The 25,003-nt window shown below is 38.1% G+C and overlaps 1 protein-coding gene across 1 annotated transcript; it reads left to right on the plus strand.

Moving 5' to 3' along the window:
• Positions 1-1,011: 1,011 nt before the first annotated feature.
• On the plus strand, positions 1,012-24,073 carry Tmem165 (transmembrane protein 165). The gene is made up of 6 exons (XM_027938128.2): positions 1,012-1,453; positions 14,357-14,582; positions 17,986-18,161; positions 18,679-18,861; positions 22,542-22,647; positions 23,301-24,073. Exons 1-6 carry the CDS (start codon positions 1,253-1,255, stop codon positions 23,375-23,377), a joined length of 969 nt encoding a protein of 322 aa, XP_027793929.1. The 5' UTR covers positions 1,012-1,252; the 3' UTR covers positions 23,378-24,073.
• The last annotated feature ends 930 nt before the right edge of the window (positions 24,074-25,003 follow it).

A 25,003-nucleotide genomic window follows, 5' to 3' on the forward strand; every position in this document is an offset into this window, starting at 1 on the left:
ACAAGATGAACAACAGCTTTACCAACACACATGACAAAATATTATCATCAATTAATTCAAAGCAAATTTGCACCCTTTGCCACAGACTTTTTTGGAGGATTAATTTCTTGTTCCATTAGTCATAAACTTCCTTACCTCTTTACCCTGTACAGATTTAACATATGAAAATATATGTAAAGTACTTATAATAGTGCCTGGTACATGGTTAAAACTATTTGTTCGTTTTTAAAACCAGGGGCTGGATCTCTTGAACTTTTGGTAACTAAGTAGCTGAACTTCTCTTATCATAAGATATAAATAAGTTCTCGAGCCTACCAATTATTCTTTCATGTCTTTTAGCTTTGCTCACTTCAACCGCCATCGTGCAAAAGTGCTCAAGATTCAATTTCAAAAGCCAGACGTTTTAAGGGGCCAGTCCAAGGTGCAGCACAAAACCTGAGCCTCCAAAACGGAAAGGTATTCCAGGACCAGTCAGACGGTTTGGGTTTGGGGCTATTAATGGGCAATAACATCTTAAAACAAGGCTTGAAATTTTTTTCATCTATTTCTGAATCCTATTACAAAGTTCAAAAAAACAGCATTCTGAATCCTTAAGAACGTTCTGTGCAGTAGGTTGACACGCCCAACCCGGAGAGGTGTGACAGTTCCTGCAGGAAAGTGCCACGTAAGTAGCGGCGCTGGAACTAATTTAACATCTAAGAAAGGTCGAGAGTAGGCAAAGGCGGGTCTGGATATTAAGGCCGAAGTCGCGAAAGGAAGCATAAGTAATAGCTGAACAGTCCTGGGACAGTGAGGCACAGAGCGGGGAGCCAGGTTCCAGATGGATGCGGGAAAGATGCCCAGAGGGAACTGTCAACCCGCCCTGGGTACCTGCCTGAGTGCCGCGTCCAATGGGAGGGGCGTGTGAGCCGCACCTCAACCTGCCCGAGGACGTCACGACGCCGAGGCGGACGCCGGGCCAATGGGAGCCCGTCAGGGATAGGGGGCGGGCCCCGGAGTTGGGGCAGGGCCGCACGGAGGCAGTTAGAGGAGTCGTGTGGCCTCCGCGGGTGAGGGTGGCTTCCCGTAGTGCAGCTGTGGACGCGGCCTGCCTCTGACCTCTCCCGGTCTCCCACCACCCGCATGGTTCGGGCTGCTCACTGAGCGGCGGCGGGGCGTGACGGACGCGCCGCCCAGACGGCACCGGGTCGCAGCTTGCCGTCACCGGCACTTCCTCCTGCGGCGCCCGTGCGCGGGTGGCTGGGCGGGCGGGATGGCGGCCCGGGGTAACGGCCGCGCATCGGCGCCCCGGCTGCTTCTGCTCCTGCTGGTTGTTTTGCTGGGGTCCGCGGTCGGGGTCCGGGCCGGGCCGGAGGAAGACCTTAGCCACCGGAACAAGGAACCGCCGGCCGCTGCCCAGCAGCTGCAGCCGCAGCCCGCTGGCGTTCAGGGGCCCGAGCCGGCCCGGGCCGAGGTGAGCGGGCCGTGCTGGGCAGGAGGGGGATGGGGCGCACGCGGCTGCGGAGCCGGCTGCTCTGGGTACCAGGCTCGAGGCCCGCGAGAGCGCCGCCCTCCGCCCCGGCGCCGGCTGGGGGAGGGGAGCCCGCCCCGGCTCGCCAGGAGGAAGGCGATCCTCTGCGTCCTTCCCCGGGTGAGGCCAGGCCTCGCCCAGCTCCTTATGGGGGAAGGGATAGGGAGAGCCAGCGGAGAGCCTGCCGAGTGTACCTTCAGTTCCGCGGACCTAGCTGCTGGGAATCCGCGTCTCGATCAGATGTGTTATACTGGAAATACTGGAAATGCGGATCCCAAGTAGAAAGTTTTTGGCAGCTGGGAGAATTTTTTAATTCCCTAAGGATGATCATATCGGCCATTTCGTTATTGAAACAGCATATTCAAAATGCTTATCAGGCCTGTGGGTTTTGCCAAATTCAGTGTGTGTGGATTATGTACCCCGACTCTCACTTTTTAACAACGTGGCATGGTTTGCCGGGAGTGGCCCTCTGGAACGCGGAGGAATAATCACTTTGGGATAGTATAGATTGGTAGAGCAGTGTGGGATGTCAAAACTAAATTTATTAGTAAACCAGAATCTATGTTTTGTTTGTCCTTACCTAAATAGATGTAAACTAACTTTTAAATCGGCTTTAAGAGAATCACTCCTTTCTCATTCACTTGGCAACAATTAAGAATTTTCCTCATTCAGTCTTGGGCGCGCTCTCCATTTCCTGTTCAGCTCTCAAGTTCTGGACCTTTTATCTCCCCTAGTAGGGCTAGTTTGGGGTCCAGCTGCCCATCCCTAGCCTCCATTTTATCTCCCCTAGCCTCCATTCAGCCCATCTGCACCTACTTTTTCTAAACATTGAATTCTACCATCATATCAGCAATCTTCAGTGAATTGCCCCTGTATAGTAATTTCAGTGCAGCCTTGTTTGTGGAATGGATATTCAGGTTTCTAAATGTTCTGGCTCCAGCTAACCACCACGCTTTTGCGCAACCACTCCCTTGCTCATATGGTGTACTATTAAAAAAAAAAAAAATGTTTCAGTGATACTTTCAGACAAGCCAGGTGATCTTTTCTGGTCTCTCCCAAACAAAAGACCTCTCTAAAAGAGAGCCTGTGGGTCAGACCTTTCCCACCTTCAAGAACCTGCAGATACCTACTCTGTCGCCTTCTCTAAAATTTCATTTATTCACATCATTGGATGTTACCTTGTTTGGCTTTTCCAGTTTTTTGTTGTTTTACCTGAGGATAGAAATTTCACAGAGGCCGATTTTGGTTTCAACACATCAAGAACTTTCTAAGAATTAGAGCTGTCCAAACTGTAGTAGTCAATTTTGAGAAATAATGAAATTCTCTTCACTGGAAGTACTCAGGAAGGAGTTGAATAACTAGCCACCTCTGAAGAGATTTAAAGTTACAGGGAACTTTAGATTCTGGGAGCTGATTTCATCTTCAAAACTGCTGTTCAGCAGGTAGAGCAGGTGCCATTTCCTGTTCATGGATGGGGAAAACTAGATTTGGAAAGAGTGATGTTTAATGTCTCAGAGCTAAGAAGTTCATTCTCAGTAGAACTAGAATTAAAATTCAGGTTTCAGAGTCTTACCAGGTGTCCTAAGTGTTCATTGTATCAAACCAGAGCTCTTTTAATCTATTTATTTATTAATGGATTTTAATGGTTGGTTGGATATTGGGCCGATACAGGTCTTTGATCCTGATGCCTGGCTTTCCTTTTTCCCTTTATGGGGTGCTTTAGCCTTTTGTTTCTGTTTCTATCTTTACAGTTACATCCTGCTACCTTGGGTTCCCATAATTTGTGTACATGTTTCATCTGCCTCTGTTAGCTTTTTAGTGTCTGGACAGCCATGGTTATATCTTATCTTTGCTCTCCCATAAGGCCTTGCCTGTTGGTGTTTATTGAGTAATTTTCTGTGAGTGAATTAAAGTAATTACATTTCAAGTTTCTATCAGTTATCTATCTATCAGTTTCCTTCTATGGAAAAACTATGAAGTGAACTCAACAGAAAATATTTTTAATTGTATCTGTCTAGTCTCTTTCTCTCATTTGCTGAAGGATCTGCTAGTTGAAATTAAGAAAAACCAGGTATTAATCACCTGTTGCCTGAAATGAGATCATATCCATTCATAGATTGGTGTTGGGTTTAAAAGTTTTAGCTTTAGCTGGTTATATTGTTCTTAATTCTGGGATTTTTGTAAAGTTAAAAAAAAAAGCATAAGAAAAGATTAGAAGCATTTGAACTCAAGAGTAATAAACATACCATGATGACAGAAATGTGCAGTGTAAATCAAGTCAGAGGTATAAAAGAAGTGTGCATCATTTACCATCATGAGAAGTCAGGGTCTCTACTGGTGCAGGGGAAGTGAGGAGTGGGCTTCTCTGTCCTCTTCTTTTGCCTACCCTCCCTGCTTAGCCATGGGTCAGGAGTGGGGCTGCCATTCAGACAGCTATGCCTGTCACTCTCTGGCTCAGCTGATGTGCTCCTCACATCTACTTCTGAAGTTGAACTGAATAATGAACTTTATTCTTAGTGTTCATCATTTAGCCCATTGTCATTTAACTCAATATCAGAAGTTTATTTTAGAATAACAACTATTTTGGGTTAAGTAACTGTGAGAGTGAGATTTATGAATGAGTAACTTTTAGGCATTTTGTTGAAGTTTGAGTCATGATTTTTAAGAAGACTAGTGGTAGATATTAATAGTAGTTATAGCTATTAATAACCCTTTTTAGGAAGCTGGGAAAAATGCAGCTATGTAAATAGAGGCCACAGTGGCAGAAACATGTCTAGTGACCATATTTGAGTGGTCAGAAGGATCTTTGTCTTTAAAACTAGGGGTGGGGAGGGAAAGGAAAGGCCCAATATAATGTTATTTTTTCCTTCTAATATTTTCATGTATTCTTGGTCCTTTGGAGTTAGGAATTTATTTTTAATTCTTATAGCAAATATAATTGCCTTGTTTTTAATATATTTTCACTTAATTTTTTGATGTCAAAAATAGTTGATGCTCAGCTTTTTATTTACAGTGCTACAGTATGTTGACAATTTTTGCTTTCACATATTTTCTAAACTATGCAATATAACTATCATTTGCTTTTTTGGTGTACCTAACGGAGGTAAAAAATGATCAAAATACAGTTTAATAGCCACATAAACAAGGGTTCAGCATTGCTGAATATCGAGTTTCAGCTGGCTTTGCATCTACACATAGTATGTCTTTTAAAGGGACAAAAATGTTTAAATTTAACCTTTTTTATGGAGCTGTGAGTGGACTTCTAAAAATGAAGGGAAAAAAAATCCCTTAGATTCATGCATTGAAGTGGAAGATGAATTGTCAACATGTAATTGCATCTTACAGGGTGCTTTAAAGTGAGGAGACTGAACTTCTAAATTGGGCTTTCTGTGTGGATATGTTTTTGTTTAATAAGCAGGTTAAAATAAATTGGAGGAATTTACTCTGAACTTAAGTCATGAATAAACTCCAATTTACAAACCATGGGAATAAAGTACTCTTGGATCTCAAAAGTATCTCTTGGATCCTTTCTTTTATGCAGTTTATGTTTCTAGTGACCTACTTGGGTTCCCCCACCTTTATTCCTTCCATAGGTAGAGTACATATATACAAAGCATAAGTCCTTTATGTTGGGGAAGATCAGGTAGATTTAATAAAGGTAATTTATAATTTGCTGAATATTCTGAAAGTCTAAAGGAGAAGTATTCTGGTTGCAGTTGCCAGATCACTGTTGATAAGCCTGCAAAAATCCTCTTGCCTGACCCAGTATAGGTTCTCATTTTCATATTTTTACTGTATTGTTACTTGAAATTTTTAAAAATTATCTTTTAATCATGAGAACACCTTTTACAGGTTCTTTTAAGATTTCCCCCATTTTTATTAAGTTGCAGTCCTGCTTCATTCAGTTCAGCCTCCTGATTTATTACTAGGATTGAGGCTCTTGCCTATGAGGACTTTAACATATTCATAATTACCCTCTCTGTTATATTACTGAATTTATTTGATGGTGTCCTATCATCAAAGCAATTCAATAAGAAAAATTGAGTCTGGTGTGTTAGTGCATACCTGCAATCTCAGTTACTTGGGAGGCTGAGGAAGGAGGATGGCGAGTTTCAGGTCAGTTTGGGTAACCTTGTTAGCTTGTTAGCTCCTATCTCAAAATGAAAAGGGCTGGGGATGTAACTGAGTATAAAGCACTTGTCTAGGGTGCAACAGGCCCTGATTTCAATCTTGGATATTCCAGAAAAAAAAAAAAAAAAAAAAAGAAGTGTGGGAAGGAGAAGAGATAGAAGAAGAAAGAAAATTCAGTGAAAACTACATACACTTGATATATTTCTAATTCTAAACTTTATGAAGCATTATATAATGGTAACATAAAAATAAAATTGCTAAGCATTAATTATATTTTTCAAAAGTAAATGTTAAACATGAATTAACATAACATTAATAAAATGTTATTTTAAAAACAAGCTGAATCATCTACAAATACAAAAACATAATAGCAGAAATTTAAAATAAAATGTTATATCTTGGGCTGGGAGTTTAGCTCAGTGGTAAGTGGTTGCCTCGCACACAAGAGTCCCTGAGTTTGAATCCCACTACCACACATGCAGAGTTACATTTTTAATTTGAAAGTTAATGTCTTCAGTTTGCAGTCTTGAAACCCAGGTTATCCATGGTGTCATTGGTTTAAGTCAATGTGTATATTTGTGCACATTTTTATAACTTCTGAAAAAACTTTTCAGATTCATATCAGTAAAATAGTGTTGAGGAAACAGTTCTGAGCTAATGATAAGCATCTTCCTCTGACACTTAAAAATAATTTCAGTAGAGTGCTTGCTGCACATGCACAAGACTCTGGATTCAATCCCCAGCACCACAAATAATAATTTCACCTCTTGTTTGATAACTTTTGTTGAGCAACTTTGGTTTTTTTGCAAGGACATAAGTCTTTTTTTTCCTAGGTAGCAAGCTCTAGATTTTGTTTCAAAGCAAGCATCTTCTTAAGTTTCATCATGTAGATGGAGATTCTGGTGCAGGTTATCTATCCATTTTAGCATTTGTGTTAATTTGAACTCTAGAGCCAGAATAGGAATTATTTTTTTCTTTATTGATTGTCATTTTTTTCCTTCTTTTGAGTATCAAGAAAGCATAAAAGAATACCTTCTAAATGAGGACTACACAGAATTTTCTGATTTGGAATTAAATTGTAGTAGAAAAGAGTTTTATTCAGCAAGGTTTTTAAATTACAAATTGTTGGTCCCGTTCTTAAGATATTATTTCTTTTCAAACATTAAAGTAGTGGTATTTATACCACTACTTTAATACCAAGAAATAACACTAGCATTTGATGACTTTCTCTGGTAGATTATTGTGTAACTGAATAGCGGAATTGTACTAAATGGGAATTGTACTTTCTGCATCTGACTCCTGTATGCTTCCAAATATTTCCTTCTGTGCTCATACTTTCTGCTCTTTTTTTGTGCTTTGGACAAAACTATTCATCCTTTCCATACTTCCTCTCTGTAACTATGTTCCTATTCTCCTAAGTCCTCTAGTACTTTCCTTCTTTAATACCTTTATTCTCTTCATTGTTTTCTTCCTATCTGCTTCTATATAGTCATGGGTTTCTCCTATTTTGGTAAAGAAAAAAAAAAAAAAAAAGCCATCCATTTAGCCCTACTTGACAGCATTAGTTTCTGTTCTTCAGTTTTATAAACCAAACTTCTAATTAGGGAATTAGCTGCTTTTGAACTTTGCTTTAATATTTCTATCTGGCTTCACTCCTGCCTTTTTGTTGAAATTCCGGGTACCATAACAGCAAATTGCCAAGTCCAGAGGTCTTTTCAGTTCTCATTTGACACTGTTAACTGTGATTTGAATTTTTTAAGAGTCCTACACCATTGGGCCTGTTTGGCATCCATTTCTCATCCTCTGTTAAATTGAGCTAATAACTTTTTGAACAGCAAGTGAAACAATATGTATGAAAATACCTGGTGTATCTAGTTAATGGCTCAATAAATAATAGCTGCCCCTGCTGTTAAGTACAGTAAATGATGTACTTGGTGCCTAGCTGTTTAAGACCACTTTTATTTCTGTTTTTGTTTGTTTCTTCCTTCTCCACCCTCAGCCCCTTCCCTAAATAATATCTTTTCTAAGATTGATTGTGGGGTTTTTTGTTTTTGCTTTTTTAAAGATTTATTGCAAGAATTTGGCAGTTTCGAGGCATGACCAGGCAAGTTACTTATCTATAGGGCAGGCCAATCCAGCAGGCAAGGTATTATTCTCTGGCATGGCTTAAAGCTGCTTTAACAGTTGTACTTTGTGCTTTGCAGAGGAACCTCAGCTTTGGTCATATGGCCTTTCAAAAGATTGAATGCAGTCTACTCAGATAATCTCAAGTAAACAGTAAACTCTCTTACTGAAAACCAACTAATCGTGGACTACAATCACATCTGCAAGAGACCTGCATTGCTGTAGCACACTTAATGTGGGATTGCATAATCAGGGGCTGTTGCCTAGCCTTGGTGGTCATAAAACTGACCATCACACAGATCACTGGCTGAAAACTGGTTCAGTAAAAAATGACATTTAGTATGTCAGAACAGTTTGCAGACATTAACACTAAGGCTGTAGGTCAGTTATGCTGGAGCAGAAAATATATGCAAAACAATCCATTAAGGATGGTAGTTTAGGGATAGGATGTATAGTATATACTTATTTGTTAAATTCTACAGAATATCATATATATATATATATATATATATATATATATATATATATATGAAGCGTGCTCACCAGAATATTCAGAGTAATGAGTTTCTACTAACATCCCCTTTCCTCTTCAGGCTTTTAAAGATGTTCAGGCATTATTTATATAAGAAAAATATGAGTGTGCCTTTTTACTTTGAACATTTCAAAAAGTTCAACTGTCTGGTAGGTTCATGAATGGTTGGAATGGCAAAATAAAGCCACAAGAATTATTCAAGTATTTCTCTTAGATTTGGCATGTGTAGTAGAGCATGAAGTTCGCAAATGATTAAGAGATGGAGATTCAGAAAATAATTTGTTTAGAATTTCCATATTTGAAATGAGAGCTATTGTGATTTTGGATTCAGATCCCTAAATGAATATCATATGAGTATGTTGAGACATAAATATGTGGGAAGCTCCCTCCTTTTTAGAAACACAGAAAAATGATATAACATTACCTCCAAGTGTTAAAATGTAACCAAGCTTAAAGTAATAGAGAAGTACTCAGGATAAGAAATGATAAGTCCAGGCCATGTTGACAGATGGGAGCTGGAAAATAGGCTGGAAATTAATCTTAGGGTATAGATGAGAGTCAAATTTAAAGGCATTGTGAACTTTGAAAGACATGACTACATAATGCTACAAATGAGACAGCTCTCTTCCCTTGAGTTGACCAACCTGAAGATGAAGGTAATTCAAGAGGAACACTGTAAATCCTACCTTGGTTTTTCCATGTCTGGGGAACAACAGAACTGTTGTAGGCTTAATCTTAAGACTCATTTTCTGAGTTATCTCTGCCTTTTGTGGAAATCACATCTACTTACAAAGTTTCAGCTAATTGAGGTTGCAGCAACCAGGTACAACTGTGAGGCTGTCCTGTCTTAATAAGAGCCACTTCTGAGACCTTTTAGAAAACCTCATTTGAAATGCTCCATGTCACTTCAAATTGAACACATCTGAAACCAATCTGATTCCTCTTTCCCACCTATCTTTTAGGAGTACTAATATTTTTCTCATTCAACGAGCCTCAAAGCTATTTCTGATCCTCTACTCTCTCTTTTTAAAGGCCCATTGATTTGTTTTTTCCTTTCTATCATATGTATACTTTCTTCCTTCTCTAATTTGTCCTCAGCACTGTGTTATGCAGCTGACCTCCTAATTAATTGGTCCAGTAGCTGGTATTCTCAACTCTTCTCTGATTATTTGTCACAGTGCCTATGTCTTATACTGTTGCTCCTAAGTTAGACTATAACTGTAACATTTTCAGTCTACACCCAGTATCTTTCTCATCTTGCCCAGTCATTCATCTGATGGCTTACTGCCTGGTCTCAGAACATGCTTGCATTCTTTCCCATTGCCAGTACAGGAAAGGAGATGAATACTTGTTCAAGTTAGCTGCACCAAGAGTGACTAGTACTGCATAACACTGAGACCTTCAAGGAGCCTTATGAAATGAATCTCACAACAGATTTCCCTAATTGGTCAAAGGTTGACCCACCATTAACTCCCCACATGCCCAGGTAGCAAAACTTAAGTGCAGAACAGTGTGCTTTCAGGTTGGACCTGCCTGAAGCCAGCCTTAGACTGCAAGGAATGATTTCCAAGAGCTGGAGTAAGAGGCTAGGTTAAGAGGTTTTTGAAGTGATGCACTTCATATCTATAATTATGTGCATGATAAAATCTAGAAGGTAGAGAGAAACCTATAGTGAGAAATATGCTGCTTTTTCCACTTGAATTCTAGTTCAGGGATCAGTTTTTCACTAACTGCTTGTTTTTGTGAATAAGGTTTTAGTTCAACACAGCAATACTCACTCAGGTATCACCTACAGCTGCTTTCAAGTTGCAGCAGCAGAGTTACCATGGAAACTAAGTAGCCCATGAAGCTATTAAATATTTGATTAAGAAAAAGTTTGCTGACTCCTAGTTATTCTGGTTCCTTCCTTCGAAACATCCATTACTGTTTCTTGAGATTTGGTCCATATTTACAGTTGTATACATATTATATATTACATGCGTCCCCCATTATGATGACTACAGACACATATTTGAAGCTTCTTAATGATTTTTCTATATTAGTATATATAGAACATCTTTTAGCTTCATACTATTGTTACATGGATTTACCATTTAATAGTTTCTATTGATAAAAATTTATTTTTTTCTTTACAAATGATAGCATTACATTTATACATGTTTCTAATACAAAAAGGTGAATTCCTGAGTGTTTCTATCTTAAACTTAGTTTTTTTTCCTGTCTCTGCTGTGACTTACTGCCTATAGTGTGTGTAGAGTTTTATTTTAGGGGGTGCAGGATCATTAACAGCTGAAGTTACTGGGGTAGGCTTTGCTCAAGAGGTTCTACTTGAGTTGTCTCTTGAGGAGTCTATTTTTACTTTTATTCTAATTAGTTATACATGACAGCAGAATCCATTTCATTTCATTGTACACAAGTGGAGTGCAACTTTTCATTTCTCTGTACATGATGTAGAGTCATACCATTTGTGCAATCATACATGTATCTAGGGTAATGATGTCCTCATTCCACCGTCTTTCCTACACCTCTGTCCCCTCCCCTCCCCATCTCTTGAGGAATCTTGATTAATAGGACCATAATGAAAAGGAGGTCAGAACCGTGGGACTGTGTGATTCACTCAGGGCCTGTGGTAAGCAGAAGCTTGGCAGACGCTCAGGTTGCACTGCCAGTACTGTAGCCATGAGCCATGTGTCATGTACACTAGAATTTAAAGACAGTATGAAAAAAAAAAAACAATTAACATATTTCATTAGTAATTTTTAAAATATTGCTTACAATTTAAATAGTAGTTTAGTGGTATTGGGTTAAAATAGTTCAAATAATTTTACTTCTTTTTATGTTTTAAAATGTAGCAACATGGTATAATCAGTTTCACGAAGATAAATAAGCTGGTCATGTTGTGTGATGCTACAAAAACTGAGTGCTAGGCACCATCTTAAGGACTTCATTCATTAGCTCACAGCAATCCTGGGGCATAGTTACCTCTTACTTTAGAGATGAACTTGAGTCACAGCAAAGTTTACTTACTGTCCCAAAGTCACAGTAAATGGTAAACCCTTTTATATGAACCCAGACCTTTTGTTTCCAGTGCTACGGATTCTACCGCTGTGACGGTAGAGCAGAGAAAATGATCCTTGTATATAGTGAGCAGCCAGTGAATGATAACTGATAATTTTCCAACCCTTCCAGTATTTTTATAATATTTTTATTTAAAAAAATCTTCTGTCATCCCAATGCCCTGGTACTTTTTGTCTCCAGTTGTTTTGGTTTTGTTGTTGTTGTTTGCTTTTTCTTTCTTTCTTCGTTTGGCAGTACTGAGTACTGAACTCAGGGCACTGTACCACTGAGCTGTATCTCAGCTCTTTTTTTATTTTTATTTATAGATAAGGTCTTGCTTGGTTGCCCAGATTGTCCTCAAACTTGGTGATCCTCCTGCTCCAGTCTCCAGTTGTCATAGGGTTTTATCACCAGGATCATATTTAACAGTATGATTTTGGCTATCTAGGGCTTTTTATGCAACAAAAGCTATAAATTAACTTTTCTTATGTTCTCTATATAGGAAGGTTTTTAAGAATATGTAGTTTTGTTGTAGTCTCAAGTTTTATTTTATCCTCCACATCTCACAGAGGAACAGAAACTAAATAATGTAGCCAAGGTTTTGTGGTTAGGAATTATAAAACCATGGAAATATGTAGTTTTGATCACTATTGTGATTTGATTTTAAAAGTAAACATTTTCTTTTTGACCTTAGTGTTAATTGATCATAAATTGTATATATTTATCTCTCAAATTTTCCTTCAATTTAAGATTTTGAAATTTTACAATGAATTTTTTTCATATAAAAACCTTATCCAGCAGGAAAGCACTATGTTAAGTAGAGCCTAGGTGAAATGCATGTGTCTTTGGGATGCGTAATGCTAGGGTATCAGAAGAGACCAGAGCCTCATTTTTAAAGGCACACTGAATAGTGTGGTGTAGAGAACTGGTGGTGATGTAGAGAACCTGGAAGCCCTTAAGATGGTACATGCACAATCCAGAGCTGACTGTCAAAGCTGGAAAAGTTTTTTATCAGTTGTTAAATTACCCCAGTTTTTAGCTCAGAGGTCTAATCTGAGTAATACTTAAATTTTTCTTATTTGTACCATGGTGTTTTGAAGTGAAGTTTTATGCTGTGTGTTAAGGAATGACATGTACACTATAAATTTAGGATTTTACCCTTTTGATATCTCTGATCAGGACCTTCAAGGACCTTTACCTTTTGTAAAACATGTTACTTCGTTTTTACCTTTCCAAAACAACTTATGTTCTCAGGTTTCTTTTTTATGTCTTGGATTTGTAGAGATTGGTAAGCTTTAAAAATTAATCAAAGATAAGCTCTTAGGGTCGAAGTGAGTTATCTAGCCCAGTGTTTCTCAACCTGGGAACTATCTTGGATGTATAATTTTTGGATATATAATTTTTTGTTGAGGGGGAAGTCCTGTGCATTGTAGGAGATCTAGCAGTATCTCTGCTTTTAGATTTTACCCACTAGATACCAGTTGTTCCCCTTCATTTGTAACAACCAGAAGTGTCTCTAAACATTGCCAGCTGCCCTCTTGGAGATATAGGTGTCCTGGTTGAGAACCAGAGTGAAGTCAGTTTCTTGGAAGTGGTGGTTCCCTTCCCTGGCACTCGGACATTGAGAAGGGAAGTTCTCATCTTCTCTTACAGCCCATTCCAGCTTTGAGTGGCTCTTTTGAATAGGAATCTTTTCTCTGAATTAATCTGAAACCTGCACCTATAATTTTTTTTTTTTTTTTTTTTTACTTCTGCCTCTTGGGACCATATAGAGGGAATAGACTAACAACAGACTTTACCAACAACAGACTTTACCAATTACTGTCTTTCCTGGTTTCTTGTGATTGTCTTAGAGTCCAAGCCAATACACTTTTTGGTAATGAGCCAGACAGTATTTTAGGTTTTGCAGATTACATCTTTGCTGGCTACATGAGATCACTGTTGTGTAATCTTATTTCTTTCCTTCCCTCTCTCCTTCTCCCATCTCTTAACCTCCCTTCTTCCCTATTTCTTATTTTTTTACATCCTCTTAAATAGGTAAAAACATCCCTTTCTCAAACAGGCTGCGTTGGCCTCCACAGAGCTTGCCAAGCCCTGGTTTTAGATTCTCTCTCCATCTTGGGTGATCTTCAGAGGATGGTGTTTTCAAGAGTGGGACCTCAGAACTGTGTACAGCACTTTGGGGAAGGGCCAAGCAGTGTCGAATACTATGGGGTTGCCATTAACTCCTTAATGCACAATGCTTATTGCCTTTTTGAAACTTTGACACATTTTCAACTTCATGCCAACCAAGACTATGGTTTGTCTTGTTATTAGGCCACATTACCTTCAAGAATTTTTTAGACCTAATTGTGGGACCATGTACACATCAATCTATATTAAACCTTGTCTTAGCTAAAACCAACTCTTTTTTTATTTTTATTTTTTTTCCTGTACTGGAGATTGAACCCAGAGCATTCTAGCACTGAGCTACATTGCCAGCCCTTTTTATTTTTTGTTTTGAGATAGAGTCTTCCTAAGTTGCTGGAACTACAGGCATGTGCCATGGCATCCAGCTTAGCCAATTCTTAATATAGCCTGTGAGAGCTTTTGGGTCCTACTTTGTTAATTTTATAGTGTCTCAGTTGAAGTTTGTCTCTCAGTTCATGTCATTTGAATGCTTGATAATCATACCTGGGACTTCCACCCAAGTTACTAATAAAAATTTAATGGGACTTAGCTAAGAACTAAATCTCAGATAACAGATACTTAGAAAATAAGGTAATTTTAATATAATAGCTGGTCTATATTTTCTTTAAATCAGTTTGGAGAATTTTTACATAGCTGTGCATTGTAGGATCGACCATCAAAGGTCATCATCATTACCACTGACTTTGAAAGTGATAAATGTGACCATGACAAAAAAAAAAAAATCTTATTCACATGTAAAATAAAAGAATGTTAAATAATTTATTTCAAAAAGTAACTAATAATTATTTAATAATTATTTTTTTTTCTTCCAGAAAGGATTTACACCAGCAGCCCCAGTTCACACAAATAAAGAAGACCCAGCTACCCAAACCAATTTGGGATTTATTCATGCATTTGTCGCTGCCATATCAGTCATCATTGTGTCTGAATTGGGTGATAAGACATTTTTCATAGCAGCCATCATGGCGATGCGCTATAACCGATTGACGGTGCTGGCTGGGGCTATGCTTGCCTTGGCCCTGATGACCTGCTTGTCAGGTGAGTGTTTTCCCCCAGTGAGAGGTGAGTGAATGGAAAGCATTGTGCGAGGCATTGACTACTGAATCACTGGGCCAGTTATAGTGGAATGTGTTTTATATTCTAGAAATTAGTCAGCAAATGATGTCAGTACATAAATTCTTAAACGCCACATCTCACTTTTAAAATGAAATGTTTTGCTGTTCACGGCCAAGATGCATACTCCCTCATCACTTATTCAGTGATGTTTTATCCTTACTTTTATTCTGTTTCAGCTTTTTTTTTTTTTCTTTTCAGTCTGGATAAGCTTATTTATATTTGATATTTTAGAAATAGGATTCTAGAAACAACAAAAGAATTGCATATTTTCCTGTTGAAGGACATTTAGGGAGGTAATCAGTGAGAAATAGCTTTCAGTTTATTGTGATATTAAGCTGTTTTTATCCATTATGGTCAGGTACTCCCTGCATGTGCTGCTGTTTGATAAACTACTTTATGGGCATTACTTTTTCAGAACATTAGAGTATCAGAAGTCAATGCCAAAATAACTGAACAAAGTATGGTCTCTACATTCAAAAGCTACCTCAAACCACATGGTTTGCTGGAAAATATTGATCTTTTCCCCTTTGAGCCAGACTTGTATTTGAGTCTGAATTGCAGTGTATTAGCTTCACAAAAGTTATTTAATCTCTTTGATATTTAGTTTTCCCATCTGTAAAATGGAAATAATGATGTCCACTTACACTGTGGGCTCTGGTCTATATTAGCGAGATGTTTTATTTAGAGTGCTTTGCCACTCATCTCTCTTTCCTCAGAATGTTTTAGATTTATCATAATGAAACTCATTTTTGAAAGTGCAGAATAAATTATTTTCTGGCTATGGGATGCCTGAATACTTGTTAAAGATTATGTCTTTATAAACATATAAATGAGTTTTTTAACAATTAAAACAATTTGAATGCTTATCACTTTTTGGAAATTATTAAGGGAATTATTAATTTTTCACAGTAAAAACAGTTTCTCCTTGAAGGCAAGTACCTATGATGGTAAATACGAATAGGAGAGAATTGCAAATGGTGACATCACTTATTTGGAATGAGTTTGAATAGTATCAGAGAAATCTTTTGTTGAAGCTTTCGCTTCAAGGGGGCCAAGAGGCTGTCATCTCTGTGCCCTTCCTACCCTGGGCTTGTGGATATTTGTCCCAGCGTCTTCTGTGTGTTCGGTTCCTCCTCAGCTGTGGTGTCTGTCTTCTGTCCCAACCCTTTCGCATCATCCTGTAGCCACTGGTGCTGACAGCACTTTTCACCTTTACTTTTTGAAATAGTATCAGGGACTGGCACACTTTTTTCCTGTGTAGTCTTGAAAATAATTTTGAAAAATTATGCCTCCCCCTGCCACTGAACTTATCTGAAATTTTTCATTGCAAATTTAAGAAGGAATAGCAAAGGTCTAGTGTCTAATATATTTTATAAAATAAAACTGTTATGGTGTTTTGAAATATACCCAATTCCAGCTTGACATAAACTCTTTTTTGAGAGTCGGAAATTTATTTGGCTCATTTATTTATTTGATTTAAACTTTCTTCCTATAATTATTTTTATTTATTGAGTTTTATGATGATAAGGTTAACTTAATGGTAAGGTTTTGCTTGAAAAATCTTAGATGAATCCTATTACATATATCTGCAATAAAAATATAACTTTAATACTGAATTTTGAAAGAAATTGAAAGTTTCTTTTGTTAAATCTCTTATGGATTGAGTTATAGTTATTAGTTTATCAAAAGCAAATCTATGCCAAATTTAAACTGAAATTTAAATTGAAATATATATAGTTTTTTTTGGTATGAAGATTGAACTCAGGGCACTCGACCACTGAGCCACATCCTCAGCCCTTTTTAATTTTTGAGACAGGGTTTCGCTAAGTTGCTGAGGCTTGTCTTGAACTTGCAGTTTTCCTGCCTTAGCTTCTCAAGTCACTGGGATTACCTAGCTGAAGTTATGCATTCTTGACTAGAAAACTCTATAGATGATACTGTGTCCCTCAAACGGTAGCCCATCTGAAAAGCACACAATGTCCATTTTCCCCTTATTGGGATGTTCATTTTGATCACCTAGTTCAAATTTCTCTCGTGCTCTGTTTTGGTTTCTGTTTTTTCTCTATTGGGAGTCACTTGAAGACAGTACAAATACCCTATTACTTGTGACAGTTTCCCCATAGATTTAGGATGACTCTGGGATGATGTAAACCTTCCCTCTATGCTTGTAAATTGATGACTTTGTAATTCCAGTATTTGATTCACATTTAACAGTGAGCTTTGGAATTCTATAAGCAAGTGCCATTTGTTTGCCTGTTCAATATAGGCTCTTTAACTCCTTTTTCTAGTGATTTTAATTATTAAACTGGTGTGTTGCTACACTGCCCCAGATTTGGCCAGTGGGAGCCCCTTCAAGCAGTCTCTAGGGCCTCGTGATATCCTCTTTTGTTTTTGCTTTTCCTTACTTTCTAGTATAACAAAATATTGCAGGTTCATCTTGAACTTTCTCTGCCCAGTCTTGGAATAGACAATTTCTCTGACTAAGGAGCCTTGAGGAGTCATTTAGTGGCTAGATCTAGTATAAGGTGGACTCTTTGTTACTGAGACATCTTTGTTTCTTGCTTTTCAGTGGACATATCTAGAAAATGTATGTCTATGTTGTGTTTATGTATGTATACACATATCTATAAGGAATTTCTAGTTTTCTCTTATAAGACATACTTATTACCCAAAATAAGGGGATGGGGAGAGAAAAGGGGGAAAAAGAGGGGATTTCATCAAAATAGAGGAAAAATCAGTAGAGTAGATGAACGGGATTGAGTGGGGAGGAAGGTAGGTCAGGAAAAGAGAAGAAGAGTGGAATGAATCTGACTGAACTTTCGTGTGTGTGTGTGTGTGTGTGTGTATATGTATGTATATATATATGAATATAGCATAGTGAATCACATCAAAGAGTTAAAAAGGAGCAGAGTTTGAATCATTTAAAGATTTGTAATTAAGAAATTGTACCTACATATGAAAGGGGTGTGGCTTCAGGCTGTAGAATCCTTATAGGGCATCAAAGTTAGCCTACCTCAAGTCCTAGGCCCTGTACAACATAAGTGGCAAGCCAGACCCTGGCTGAACAGGTCTGGAGGGAAGGTCAATATACCATCTTCAACTATGCCATTGATGTCTTAGTAAGCTGTGTGAGGGCCATGGTTAGACTTAAAGGTTCAGTATTGGTGGAGGGAAAGATGGAGTTGTTTAAGGTTATTACAGTAGTTGCTAATGTGAACCATCTTTTCTTTAACAGTGGTAAGTTATGATTTCTTGATGTTAACCCTGTCTTTGGTTGTTGTGGTAAAGCCAGTTAACCAGACACACTGTTGGCATTTTCTTTCAGTTCTGTTTGGCTATGCCACCACCGTCATCCCCAGGGTGTACACATACTATGTCTCAACTGCATTATTTGCCATTTTTGGCATTAGAATGCTTCGGGAAGGCTTGAAGATGAGCCCAGATGAGGGTCAAGAGGAACTGGAAGAAGTTCAAGCAGAATTAAAGAAGAAGGATGAAGAAGTAAGTTATAGCACTGTTAAATATCTGGGCCAAAAAGGCACTCAGTGAGGAATAAGCACTATTCAGGGTTTTTCAGTGGCCACGTGTTGTGTCTGAGCTACAAAAAAATATCTTGTTTTGTTCAGCTTCCCTTCTTAAAGCTGACGGTGATAGAATTCTGGGTTACTGTGAATGTGGTAAGAAAGGAAGTAGAGATGAATACCAAACCTGGCAATCAAGTTCCTTCATTAGATTGATTATAGCTCCTGAAAAGCAGGAACTATATTTTATCATTTTACATGTTCCTTCCATAGCATCTAGGATAATAAGTGATCAATAAATGCCATTTGATTTGTTTTACTGAGGAACAGAAGAATTGAATATAACATATATTACTACATGAAATCAAAGGAGAAATCTGGGGTCACAGAAATTTAGTTTCTTTAGAACATATTCCATAGAACTTAAGCAAATAAAATAATAATGATTTTGTGCTATTTCTATTGATTCCCAGTGTTGATGTAATTTTTTGTTTTAGTTTCAACGAACCAAACTCTTAAATGGACCAGGAGATGTTGAAACGGGTACAAGCACAACAATACCTCAGAAAAAGTGGCTGCATTTTATTTCACCCATTTTTGTTCAAGCTCTTACACTAACATTCTTAGCAGAATGGGGAGATCGCTCTCAACTCACTACGATTGTTCTGGCAGCTAGAGAGGTGGGTGAGACTTAATACTATGATTATATTAAAAGTAAATACAATCAAGTGACTTTGTTCAGTGTTAGTGGCCAGCGAGTTGTTTCCCATGTTAGACTCTCTGATCATCTCATCTCATATTAGCCTTCTTGTTTCTGCTTCCAGTCTGATGACGTTTTTATATCCAAATTTAATTGCTTTCTCTTTTCCCCTTGCTTGTCCTTTTCCCCAATTTTCCCAAAAGTTATGGCCATCTTGGCTTGGCTTGCTTGCTTTTTTCAGAACCTGCCTGTATGTGCTTGTTGAAAATATAAATTGTCCTAATATTTTTGAAGACCAGTTTGGCAGTAAATGTTTATGGCCTTTTAAAGTGTGTAAATTTTGGTTTCTCTATTCCTTATACTGAAGAAATAATTGAGTGTTGCACAGGTTACTTATGTTTTTATTATAACTGAGTGAACTAGAAACAGACTGAACTTTCTAATAAAGAATTGATTCAGTTATCCACAAATTGTTATGTAGCTCTTGGATTATGCACTTTTCAACATCATTTTAATGACAGAAATTTTAAAAGGTATTCAAAGAACAAAAAGCACTTAAGGAAATCAGACTGTTGACAGTGCTTATCTTTGGGCACTACTATAATGGGTGAGTTGTTTCTGTATAGAAAATTTTTGTTACGTCTTAGCTCTAGATTATTGAGTGCTAGGATGGTGAGATACAAGAGACCTCAGTTCATCTCTTTCCAGCCTTTACTCAATAAAGATAAATAACCTGAGGCCCAGAGAAATTGGGTGACTTGGGTGACGACAGGAGTTGGTTGGTAGGCAGGGCAAGGACCTGCCTTTGTAGCCCTTTCTTCTCTGTTTTGTTCATAGTTGTTGAATGCCTCTTATTTTAAAGATACTTGTTGGTTTAGTTTCTTACTTAACCTTTCTTCCTTTTGAGGGGAATAGACAGAATATTTTAATGTTCACATAGATTTATCAAGATTTACTGAGGAGAGGGTTATGGAATGGAAGTTGCAACCACTTTTCAGGCTCTTCTTGATCTTAACTAGTATACTTATCTATATTTACATCCAATTGTACAATTTCAGATTCAAATAGTTTTTAAATCCTTGGAAATGTCTTCATAAAAGAATAGGTTTATTAACATAGGCTGCAGTTTAAAATATAAAGCATTTTGAGGGCCAAGACTAAGATAGCTGGGGAAAGGCTGTTTTGTCAGAGAAGTCTCAAATGCTATATTCTGGGAAGAGGGGGAAAGAGAAGAAAGGATCTCTATTTTTCAATTCCCGTAAGACAAACTTTGTTTTAAAATGTCACTTTATTGGCTGTATCCGTATTCTTCTTGATTTCTAGTCTTTTGTTGACTTTCAGATTGCCAGAATTGGGACTTGAAAGTAAGTGACCATGTATGTGGTGGACGTGGGAGGTTCTGCAGGGTGAGCTCTGATGGCAGAATCCCTGCGTTTCTTCTATACACTCTTCTGTGTGGCAGTAACCGGGCAAGACTGGACTCCCTCTCTATGCCGGACACTTGGTCCATGCCTCCTAGAGCATGGCACATGCTGCTGGTTTGTCTCGTTGTGTGACCATATCGCTGTACTTCCCTGCACTTCCTCACTCGAAAAGGGGGATCACCTACTTCATGGGTTGATGCTGCATGTAGGCAGCACAGTCCCCAACACGGCACTCCATCAGCCACCCTTCCATACCCAGCACTGCAGTGGTGTTTAGTGAGCTGTTAAAGGGCAAATGTGTTGTGTCTATTTTGTTCCGTTAATATTCCCTTTTTTGGTATGAACCACACAGTTGGTTCAAACCATTTTACTCTGCATCTCTACTTCCAACATTGATGTTCCTAAATTGCATATCACAGAACCCTAGTATCTTTGAAATTTTAATGGGTACGAGGGGGTTGGGAGTAGAGAACTTTGGGTCATACTTGTCAAGTGATGTTTCCTTGGCTTTTTTTCCCTTTCTTTCTTTTTTAAGTATTCAGTCTATAAATTAACAATCTGAAAAATGGTTTTTATTTAATCTAGTGATTTTTTTCAGGTATCATCTCAAATAGAATGATGCTATCTTCTGGGGTAGCAGTTATAGAAGTTATAATACACAAACAGAATTTGGGAAGTGTAGTCCTAATTTTCCATTCATGCTTCATACCATTTCCACTTCCTGTCTGTGCACATACACTGCCCACGCCAAGGCACTGGGCCCCCTCCTGCTTCAGAGAGCAATAGCCTGCTTTTCTTCATTTCCTACCCCTCACAACTGCAGTTGCGTTCTCCTATGTCCTGGCTCTCAGCTTCTCGAATATCTCCCCTGCCCCATCTTAAATCTTTACCTTTGTCCCAGCGCAATTTGGGGGGCATTTTTAGCATGAGTCTTTTCTCATCTTTGTTGGGGGTGGGAAGCCCCCTTTCTTCAAGTCTAGTTCTCTGCCAAATAGCACTTTCTTCCTCTTCCCACAGTCTCAGAGAGCTTGGCTGTGATAGGAATAAATGTCATTGTACTTGGCTGCCTTTGAAACCACAGATCTAACCTCACCAGGAGTGCTGACTGGGGGCCTTGAAGAGCTCACTGCAGCCATTGACAAGACCTGCTGTGGTCTCTTGGGAGGCTAACTGCCTGGCCACCTTTCAGTCTCCTTTGATTCCTCTGTCATCCTTTGAGGATTGTTTATCAACATCCTTCTTTAGCATCCTCTTTCAGGGTTATTATGTTCAGTCCCTTAGCTTCTCCACCATCACATTCATCTGATTCTTAACAGTTCTTACTCCTGTCAGCAACTTTAAGCCTTTCTCTGCTCCTCCTCCTCTTTTTAATCTCAATGGAGTTACTTTAATTCACCCAGATAATTAAAGAGGAGAAACTTGGGTGTCATGCCTGATTTTCAGAGCACTTATCATTTGTTTATCCTTGAGGCATTAAGTATGCCACGCAATTTCTCTTAAAGTCATCTGCCTTTTCTAGGCCTATAGCTTCCTTCCCACCTCCAGTGTTGCTTCTTTCCATATCTTCTCACCTTATCTTCAGTCTCGTTCCCCTCCACTACATTTTGTCCATTTAGATCTTTAAGCAATAAGCCTGTTATATCATGCCCCATGTAGAAATCAGACAGTGTCTAAAGACAAAGGTTCAACCCCAAGTTTACAGTATCCTTCATGTGACCTGGCTCCCTTGTGGAATCCTCTGGTGCCTTGTTGGTTCTCTGTAGAAAGGCTGAAGAGCTCTGCAGTTGGTTTTCTTTTACCGCTGGTCTGCTGCTTTCTCCTTAGCATTTCCTTCCCCTACAAAACAAAAATCAAATCCTCTTGCTAACAACACCTGCTGCCCTTCAGAGCTGTTTTCTGGAAAACCTTCGCTGATTCTAATTTGACTGGATGAAAAGATTCCGGGTACTGAGCTAACAGCATGATGACTAAAGAGTGAGGTTTCTTTCTCAGGAAGCGTAGCCATACTATACCATAAAGGTTTACTTAGTTTTTTCTAGTTTAGGTCAACTGGTATATATGCCTTCAAGAAGCTGTTATATACCTTTCATGAAGTTCAGTACACCTGGATTTTTATACTGTTTGTATTTTTTGTGACTGGCCTCCATCTTCAGTGCTTCTTAACAGCAGCACTTAGTAGCAGTTTCAACTTTCGTTTCAAACTAGTAAATTAATGCTGGTTATGTTTCCTTTCCAGGATCCCTATGGTGTAGCAGTGGGTGGAACAGTGGGACACTGCTTATGCACTGGATTGGCAGTAATCGGAGGAAGAATGATAGCACAAAAAATCTCTGTCAGAACTGGTAAGTCAGTTGTTTTTCTTTTTTCTCATTCTGAGAGGTTAGAAATAGGGTGTGTGTGTTAGTTCTGTATTTAAGTTCTTTCTTCTAAAAATACACCTGGTCTTTGTAATTATCTTCTTTGAAGTCCTAGGTATCACCCAATGCTATGGACTGCTTTCTTTCCCCATGGGTAGAAGTCAGTTAAATAAAAAGTGCATCTAAAAACACCAGTGATATCATAGTAATTATCATATGGGAATATGGGAAATTTTGGATCTTAAAAACATATTAAGACTGAGAATCAGGTATGAACCAGGTGTACTGATTCTGCTGAACATTTCCTATGCAGCTATAAATAATCTGGAGGCCTACCGATGAAATAGCTACCCTTTTTTAGCCAGAGGTTGTTGAACATTCTTCTCTATGATTGGGTTTTGGGATGCAACTAATCTCAATTTAATGCTATGATTTCCCAAAATAGTGTCAGAAAAGAAATTGATTAGGAATGTTAAGTGTTGTTCTTTGCTGTATAAATGGAGTGAATTTGTATTCAAGGTTAGTTGACTAGACTAGAAATAGGTAAATTCATTGTTTCCCTCAAAATTTTGTTTGTAGAATATCAGGGTACAGGAGAAATTTTGCTTCATTTAATTTTTTTTTTTCTTCTCTTCCAGTGACGATCATAGGAGGTGTCGTGTTTTTGGCGTTTGCATTTTCTGCACTATTTATAAGTCCTGATTCTGGTTTTTAACACACTATTTGTTCATCTGTATTTAGTCTAAGATAGGTAACTACTGTCATTCTGTACATAGTGTACATTACAACTAAAAGCAATGGAAAATACTGTATTTTGTAGCATTGATTTTTGAGTTTGACCCATTTAATGAAAGTATTATGTCCAAAAAAGATAATCACTGATTTGTAAAATGGATTTTTAAAAGAAACCCGACTTCTCAGTGTGGACTTTCTGCAACATAATTGTCAATATAGTCCCCATTTCTGTTTGGTATGTGTAGAACCATTGTGCAATGGGGTCTACCACTTGATTTTCTTTCAACATGACCCCTTTATAAGGAATATATTCTCCTTGGTCACTGAGGCATTTCAGATGTTTACCTTAAAAATTTCCTTGTGGAAAGAATGAATGAATTTCTTTTAAAAAAATATTTCCCTAAGCCACTAAGCAGTAGTTTAATCATGTCTTTTCAAAATTAGATTGTTTTTAAAAAGAGACAAATAAGGTAATAATTACTATAGCAATTAGAATTGTTTGCTAAGTCCATTCTTTTTTTTAATTGGGTAGGACACCCAATATGAAAATAGTCAATATTTGACAATGTGGAATTACCAAATTAAAAGAGAATACTATGAATGTATTCATATTTTTTCTATATTGAATAAACAATGTAACATAGATACAATGTAAATAAAAGTGGTATGACCAGTGCTTGTTTTTCCTTGTGTGTTATACAACTCATTAACTTTTCTAACTTTCCAAAGTAGTATTGCTATTATCTAGGCCATTTCTAAAGTAGATGTAAAAACAAACACTGATGTGTAGCTAAACAGGAGCTAGATATTATTCTGAAGCACTGTCTCACTTGGCCTTCACGATTCTATTAGGTAGTAGGCATCAATACAAGGTTTTTTAAAAAGGGCAACTTACCCAAGGTGACATTGTAGAGCAGGGAGGCAAACCAGGCAGTTTAATGTCAGAGCCTGCAATTATTCCTTATGCTAAGGACACCTCATTTAATCATAGCAGCTTCAGTAATCAGTCATTTAAAGTCTACTCGAACTTTACCACTCCACTCAGTCAGTACAACAGCTGTTCTCCCAGCCTGTGTCAGGTCCACAATGTAATCTGTAACTTGACAAGACTGTGAAAGGACCCAGCTAATCTCAGTAGCTGTGGAAAGGGCAGCTGACCTCTAAAGAAACCTACAAGTGGTCCTCAACTACAAAGTAGCTTTCAGCTGTTAGGCAGCAGCATAATACTATCAAAGAAAAACATCATTTTTGGAAACTTCTAAGGAGTTCTCTAACTCCATAAAAAAATGTATATTATAGGATAGAAAAAAAAAATATCCATGAATTAAGACAAAACACTTCAAAGAAACAGAGACTCCTAATTAACTGCCTTAACTTATAAACAAAGACAGTGAGGAACTATATTTATTTTCTTAGAACAAAAAGGAGATTTTCTGGTAGAAAGTAGCTGGTACCATCATAGACTGATGAAGATTAGGTGGCCTGGTACCACACAGACTGATGAAGATTAGGTAGCCTGGCCCCAGTAACTAGCTTGCTATGTGAATAACAGCATAGGCTTTTGTTGTTGTTTTGTTTATTGTAACAGGACAGAATTAACTACTTA

This window comes from Marmota flaviventris, chromosome 7 (genome assembly GCF_047511675.1).
Source record: "Marmota flaviventris isolate mMarFla1 chromosome 7, mMarFla1.hap1, whole genome shotgun sequence".
In the NCBI taxonomy this organism is placed as follows: Eukaryota; Metazoa; Chordata; class Mammalia; order Rodentia; family Sciuridae; genus Marmota; species Marmota flaviventris.

Excerpts from the sequence above, each read along its gene's own strand:
- Tmem165 (XM_027938128.2), top strand. The coding sequence starts at position 1,253 with ATGGCGGCCCGGGGTAACGGCCGCGCATCGGCGCCCCGGCTGCTTCTG. Across the intron at positions 1,454-14,356 it reads CCGAGCCGGCCCGGGCCGAG|AAAGGATTTACACCAGCAGC; the intron begins GTGAGCGGGCCG and ends TTTTTCTTCCAG. Across the intron at positions 14,583-17,985 it reads CCTGATGACCTGCTTGTCAG|TTCTGTTTGGCTATGCCACC; the intron begins GTGAGTGTTTTC and ends ATTTTCTTTCAG.